We start from the raw sequence: 7,923 nt of genomic DNA, 5'->3' as shown, positions 1-7,923 counted from the left end.
TCAAAGGATTTGTCTTAGTGTAGGACTCATCTTAGTAGCTTGCCCTAGTGCACTCTCCATTCTATTCCTTTTTTCAGATAGGTTGACCAAAACTGAACACAATAATTTAGCTGGAAACACACCGTAATCATCATAAAGAGAGAGGGAATTTCTTTAGACTTAAATTGAATTACGCTATCTGTAAATTCAAGAATTTTGTTCACCCTTTTAAGCACTTCTTTGTACTAATTAATTGGCTTTAGATCACCAGAGATTATTACACCCAAGTCTTTCCTCTCATTTATATTATGTATCACAACAAAATTCTTAATAAGGCTTGTTTTTTCCTCTACAGTATGAAACAATAAAATTGATTTACCATCTGTGAGACAAGTCAGTCAGTATGTCTGTGTCCATTTGATGCTAAAAACATTCAATTTCTGTATACTTATTTCCCAACTTAATCTTATCTGCGAATTGTGATGCCTTACAGTGCAACTCAAAATCAATGTCAGTAACATGTATCAGGAAGATAACAGTTTCCAAGATTGATCCTTGAGGGGAATCATTTATCTAATCGTTCTGAGGTTCAACTGTTAATCACTACTTTCTGCCTAAAGCCAGTCAAACAATTTCATAAGCATTAAAACCTACATGTCTTCACCTTACAAAGTTACCTTTGATGTGGAACTTTACTAAATGGGCCTGCTTAGTGTGTCGAATACTAAAAAGATTCTTCCATGAGGCAGGCCTAATACATAATGCTCTGCATAATGAGAAAGAGAAAAGATATTCCCAGTTAGCATTCCTGCAAAGAATAGATGCCATCTAGAACCAATCACATCTTTTACATGATTATACTTATGGCTTAAATTACAGACTATAAAATCATTTTCTTAACTTATATGAAAGACCACACATGCTTCATTAGCTAACAAATAGTTAGTGAATAATCTAACTGAGGAGCATTAAAGGGGTGCCCAGAACTATCTAACTGAGGAGCATCAAAGTGGTGCCCAGAATTATCTTACACTTTCCATGTTGCTGATCTTACTTTTTGTCTCCTCAAAACAGGACTACTGAGATACTTCTACCATCTTCTTACAAGCACCATACACCTACTCATTCCTCTTATTTTCTTCACGTAAGTCCTCTTGCCAACTCCTGTCTACTGAAATGTTTTTAAGCATAGTCATGAAAGAGTCCAACAGTACTATGGTCACTACCCCCCAGCATCATGGGTTGCTAAGAATCTTCAGGTTTCCTCCTCCTGACTTCTGCCAATGAGAGTGAGGACTCAGACAGTAGTAGTACCAGCCCCTCCCACGACCTTTCCCTCTCTGCTAGACATTCATCATTCTTTATTCACTATAGCAACATTCATGTGCCCTCTAGTAACCTCTTCTCTGTTGAACACCATCAGTCTAGTACCTCTCTTAATACCTTACTGTCTCTGAGGCACATGATGTTCTCACTAGTCCCTCTTGCATAACTAACTATAACCTTTACTCATGATTCCAGCTCACATGTGGTATTTGTTCTTATTCCATCATCACCACACCTGTTGTACACCTTAAGGAACTTGTCCCCAAACTTTGATGTTGTGGCTTAAGGGTTGTCTCCCAACTACCACACTTTTCCTCTGTTCCACCTATTGCTCTCCAAATTCTACAGATCTTATATTTTTCTTTGATTATCTAAATTCCTGCCATGACACTGCGATATCCTCTCACCTGGAAGCTGAGATCCTCTACCTCGGGAATTTCAACAGTTCCTCCCATACAGACCACGGAGGGATGAAGCTCTCATGTTCCTCATTCTCAGTGGTTTAGAGTAATTCATCTCCCACCCTACCCATATTCCCAACCACTGTGACCATCCTCCTAATTTTCTGGATCTGTTTTTCACCTCTTGTCCATCCTACTGTAACTACACAACTAATTGGTTCATCAGATCACACTCATATAAATATGTCTTATTCTAATGGCACCTCCCCTTCCAAACATAAATACTGGCACTTCATCAAAGCTGACTGGAATAACTTACGCAACTTCTTTTCAAACTCTCCTTGAGTAAATTACTGTCTCTTATGCGGTAATGCTTCTGGCTCCATCTATCACATAGCAGAGGTTATTCTCGCAGGAATGGAAACATTTATCATCTTCCTCCAAGATGACTTCTTCTAATCCATGTTTCAACCGTTCCTCTTCTGAGGCCATTCAGGAAAGGGATGAGGCATATCAAGCTTGGGAAAACTCTCCTTCCTCTAGCTCTCATTCACCTTTTATCACTGCCATGGCATAATTACTGCAAGCGTTTCTTTATTCAAAGGAAATATGATAACCTCTCCTCGTCATCCACTAATAGGTCTTTCTGGTCTTTAGCTAAGGGCATCTCTAAGAACTTGTAGTTCTAGCTTTCTCTCACTTTTCTGTCCTAACGATGCAACTCACTTTGGTTCCCGTTTCTCCCCTAACTCCACTTTGGATGACTCTAACATTCCTTCATCCCTTGATGCTTCTCTTACTAATCATACACCTCTTCTCGTAATCTCTTTTTGGACTGTCTGAAAAGCGCTTCTTTCTCTGGACACAAGCAAGACTTATGGTGCTGATGGCATCCATCCCCGTGTACTGAGAGTGTGCCTCTGAACTTGCACTTATGCTTGCTCATCTGCTTCGTCTTTGTTTAAAAACCAAAACTTTTCCTTCTTCTCGGAATCACGTATTGGTATATCACATCCCTGAGAAGGTTGAGTTTTTTGACCCGATTAACTATCATCCTATTGCTTTGACATTTACCATTTCCAATGTCTTTGAATCTCTCCTCAACTTCCATATCATTAGACACTTTTAATCTTACAACCTTTTCAGTGACTACCAGCATGGTTTCCGTAAAGTGAGATCTTACTATCTTCCTATCTTACTAATGTCTGGTCATCAACCCTGAAAGATTTTGAGGAGTCATGTGTAAGCCCAAATATGTTTTATCCAAGGACAGTGAAAGAAGCGAAAAACAAGAGCTACAAACCCTTGACTGCTATATTCAGTGAGTCACTTCCTATGGAGAAAGTTTCAGAGGAATGGAAACTTTCTAATGTAACACCTTTTTCAAAAAGGTAATGTATTAATGCCTGGAAATCATCATGCAATTATCTTAATGTCTTGTTGGAAAACTTATGGAAACCATCATTTGGGATAAGATTGTAAACCATTTATGGGACCACCACTTAGTAAAAGTCAGCATGGTTTTTGACAAAATTGCTCGTCTTAATAATTTGCTTGATTTCTTTCATGGTATAATCAGTATGTGTGATAAAAGTAAAATAGTTGATGTCACCAATTTAGGTTCATGAAAAGCATTTGATAAAGTTCCACATCAAAGTTAACTATGTAAGGTGAAGGCACATGGTTTTGATGGTTAGGAAACTGGTTGACTGGCTTTAAGCACAATTAGACAAAACAAGTCGTGTGCCATAAAGATCAGTCTTAGAACCTTTCTCATACACACGTAAGTTATGTCATAGACTAGATTTGGTAGCAAATGAGTGGATGGCTACCATGTACTAACAAATCTAGGTGCAAGATACATCTAGGATTCAGCTGTGGTGGAATAGGGTCTATATTTTTGCCATCTATAGATGCTATACACGATATATACTTTCAAGACAATATATATTGTTCTGTGCATTCTAAACAGAACCAGTCAATAAAAACGATGAACTGGGAAGTAAGGAAATTCATCCATAACCAAGCAGAACCTAATATAACCTAGCCTATACTGAAGTACAGAAAATTTTGATTGCACTTTACTGAAGAATAACTTCTTTGTACTTTGAGGAGGCTCAAATCAGATCAGGGCTTCAAGGACATGAATGTGTGTAAAGTTTCAAGGGTTCTATTTTATTAATAAATCTGTTAAAACTGGCAGCAATTCTGGTAACAGAATCAAACTACAAGATTGTTGCCTACATCATATCAGTTACTAATATCATCTGACAAGACTACAGCATATAATATCTATATCTATGTAATACAAATCAGTTACAAATTCAAAAGCCTTACAATTACAAAACATCTAAAGAAATTAAAAAGAAACCTAAAAACAATGAACATTTTTATGAGAAAAATTATAAATTTCATCTAATCTTTTCACAATCATATGAAAAAACTAAATCTAAAAGATTTTCATTGACAGTGATTTCCAATAAAAATTTCTGAAGCACTTTTGTGGTATACAAAACTAAATTACTTATTTACCATAATGTCACACCAGAATTCAAATACGGTGTTAAAAAACAGTAAAAATTATAAGACCTTATGTCTACTTTAACTATTGACTTGCTGGCTTCATCTGGAATTTAACAAAGCACTAAAGTGTATAAAAACATTATCCTATTTATCTTTATTTGAACTTAATAATGACCTGACATCATGTATGTTTACACATCATCTAACACAACCATGGTAACTAATTTGTCAACCCTTAATGGTTGGTAATCCTGGTTGTGAAGTGAACCTTAAACATTGTGCTAGTTGCCTTCAACTATAAGTCTGAATGCAGCAAACTACATTCTATAAAAATTCATCAGCAGTACTTTTGTCTTCTTACTGAGAGAAATAACAATATAATTGTCATTTATGTAGTACATGAAATAAAGATTATGCATATAAAATGGACTTCAGCCATTCATTTCATCCTCATCACATGCACAAAAGTGAAGGAAACAATTTTTTCTGCACTTTTGCCAATGTGATCAACATGTTAATATTGTGGCATATAAGTACACCAATCTCAAATTCAGTCAAGTTTGTTAATAAAAGCAAATTGATTAAAATGATCCTAGAGTGCAACATTGTAATAAAAAATTAATGCAATCTTCTCGTCTGACCGACCATGGCTAAAGGAAAACTAGCGTTTCTTTGGTTTCTTACCCTTGTCATTAATCTTGCTGCAAGTTGGTTTCTTACCCTCTTTATTCAACATGCTGTAAAACAGTTTAGAATTAATAACGATTCCAAACTGTGTGTGCATATACTTGCAGGTAAATGCTACACGACTTGTCTCTGATATTTCTGGCCTCAGTGAATTAAAGAAATCTATCATTATGTTCACCCTGTCAGTTTCTGGCAAATCATAGCAGCTGATAGTTTTCTCAATGGTACGTCCCTTCTTCTGAATCCACTGGTACAAAAGTTTGGAGGGGAGCTCTTGGTCAAACTTCATCAAAGCAAACCTGAAAATAAACATATCTGAAATTAGAATGTAAGACATTACAGTGTGTGTGTGTGTGTGTGTGTGTGTGTGTGTGTGTGTGTGTGAGAGAGAGAGAGAAAGAGAGAGAGTGCGTGTGTGTGTGTGTGTGTACAATATTACTGTGTAGAGAAAGGAAAATATATCAAACGAGATAATAAGGATGAATCAAATTGTAAAGGGACTGCTGAGAGTAGAATAGTGTATTGCTTACCACCAGAATATGTCATCAAGCAGGCAGAAGTGAGGGAGCAAAAACCAGTGCAGGTAGGTTGAATAACAATAATCTATAAGAGCTGAAGCAGAAGAGCTGATATACAGCAGAAAATAATATAAAAGGGATTTCATGTGAGTTGAAGGCTGAGTTTTGAGCAGACATCCAAAAAACAAGGAAATCAGAGGTATGCATAATGCTTTAAAGGGAGCAGTCAGTTAAGCAGACTAATCTGAAAAATGATATCCTTTCTTTCAGGGATGATATGTGAAGACATATGTTAGAGCACATGACAACCAAATATACATGCACTCATTAAAAGTTATGGCGATTCTCCTGCTTTACCTGAGATGTTAGTGAAGAGTGGTAGTGAAGCACTATTGAACCATACTGGAAATGGAAGTAAATACATTTTTTTCTCTTAATAAGTCAACATAGCAAATGCATTCCCCAACCATAGCCTGCCAGGATGAAAAGTAAGACATGAGATTTTTCTTTCTTTCACAAGTACTTGCAATTTCCTGCCTGAGCTAGGTAGTGTCAGGAAAAGATGGAGGAAAAAACCCGTACTTGGCTTCTTGCACTGTTCCTTCTTTTGGAACTAATACAGGAGGGGAGGGCTTTCATCCCTCAACTCCTAGATAATAGATAAAGATGGAAAGAAAAAAGACAAGAAAAATCCTACAGGTTTGTTGTAAAAGGAAAGCAGTGAGTACAGTTCACAGGGTAATAACCTGTTTTGTTAGCTAAATCAGGGAAAGAAATGGAGAGAATGGTAGGCTTATTTGATAATGTGTATACAATAAGGATGCTGAAAGTTTATGTAACACATATTCTAGACTCTGATAGATATGGATTTTCACAGTATTAAGTCTGTTTGAATAGTGAAAAAATGGATGTTGTGGATGAGTTTAGGTGTCTACAAGTAAAGGTATGCAAAGATGATGATGGAAGCTAAATCTGCAAAAAATTGAGGAAAATTTGAAGATACACTGAAAACTTAGTTTAACAGATGGAACTTAAGTGTTGAGCATGGGAGAACTGTACATAATGGGGTATTTGTCCCAGTTCTGATGTATTCACAAGAAACTCTAGTTTCTATAGTATGGTACAGGTATAAAAAACTAAAAGCAATAAAGATGGATACCTTACATACTATAGCTGAAATTAAGAGAAAATATAGAGAAAAACAATGAAGACATGAAAAGAATGTGAGGTGTGAATCATAAGTGAGGTGCACAAATGAAGTCTTCTAATATGGTTAGGTCATGTAGGAGGTAGGTCAAAGAAATATACAGATGAAGTTCATAAATGAATAAAGTGACTGGGGCTACATATATTAAAAATGAAGATGAGGGAGGAATTATTTGTAACAATATGTCCAGGGAAGGTGGAGTTGTAAATGGGGACTTTAGGTGCATGTGATAAATTAACTTTGTGTGCAACGTGACAAAATAAGGAGCACCTACAAATGGAAGTCTATTTCAATTTAGCAGACTGGATACAGCTTGAGTAAGAGTATGCGTGAAAAAATACACTTTAAGCACATGATCCATCACAAGTAAATGAGAATGGGGCTAAAGATAAGAAAGGCAAAAGGAGATAATATCAGAAGGGTATACTTACTTGCAAGTTAGGGCAATGCATGTCTGTTCTGACTCTTTGGGGTTCAGATTATCAAAGAAACATAGAATTTCATTCTTGTAATCCTCTCTCCAATCCTGCTTCATACTCTTCCGTCCACCACTGGTTGTATGTCCAGGTGTTTGTTGTGATGACCTATGGGGAATGGTATGAGGTGGTCATGAATGAAAAATATAGCATGGTCAATATTCATTTACCAACATTCAATCACACTTCATTCAAATTTGGATTCCAGGACTAAGCTACATCAATGTTATAATTCTATGTATAGAACATGGATCATTCGTTCATCTAGTGTAAACACATGACACTTTACACCCAGACCTACCTCCCACATCTCCACTAAATGCATATTGTATAAACCATAGAATTTCCTCTGTAAAACTTCAAGTATATCTGCCACTTTTAGTATAGACATGTACCACACTGAAGTGCTTATCCAAAGTGTAGAACTATCCATCCCTGCCTGGATCTTAAGCTCCTTTGCTAAAGACTGAATGTGAACAAATGTTGAGTATTTTGTCTGTTTTTCTGGCACTACCTTGCTTAAGTAGGGGATAACGATACTGTTGTCCTGTGTAGCGGAGCAGCGACAGGAAGAATGAAGGCAAGCAAGTATGAATATGTACATGTATATGTCTGTGCAGGTAAGTTTATGTGTACATTCTGATATGTATATGTATCTTTATATATGTTAATATTTTTTTTTTTTTTTTGCTTTGTCGCTGTCTCCCGCGTTTGCGAGGTAGCGCAAGGAAACAGACGAAAGAAATGGCCCAACCCACCCCCATACACATGAATATGCATACGTCCACACACGCAAATATACATAC

The 7,923-nt window shown here is 36.6% G+C and overlaps 1 protein-coding gene across 2 annotated transcripts in view; it reads right to left on the bottom strand.

Annotated features, from left to right (window-relative positions):
- Window positions 1-3,860: 3,860 nt before the first annotated feature.
- The window catches only part of LOC139763148 (uncharacterized), a 71,355-nt gene continuing 67,292 nt past the window's right edge, over window positions 3,861-7,923 (bottom strand). For both annotated transcript variants that reach the window (XR_011716043.1, XM_071688853.1), the window contains 2 exons: window positions 7,073-7,225; window positions 3,861-5,215 (listed from right to left, as the gene is read on the bottom strand). Coding sequence is in view for 1 of the 2 variants with exons in the window: in XM_071688853.1 (XP_071544954.1) it covers window positions 4,891-5,215; window positions 7,073-7,225 (478 nt within the window). In the remaining variant the exon portion in view is untranslated. The remainder of the gene's footprint in view (window positions 5,216-7,072; window positions 7,226-7,923) is intronic.

The sequence above is a fragment of the Panulirus ornatus genome, chromosome 46, assembly GCF_036320965.1.
Source record: "Panulirus ornatus isolate Po-2019 chromosome 46, ASM3632096v1, whole genome shotgun sequence".
In the NCBI taxonomy this organism is placed as follows: Eukaryota; Metazoa; Arthropoda; class Malacostraca; order Decapoda; family Palinuridae; genus Panulirus; species Panulirus ornatus.
The sequence above is the reverse complement of the archived record's forward strand: the minus strand, read 5'-3'. Positions and strand labels throughout refer to the sequence as shown.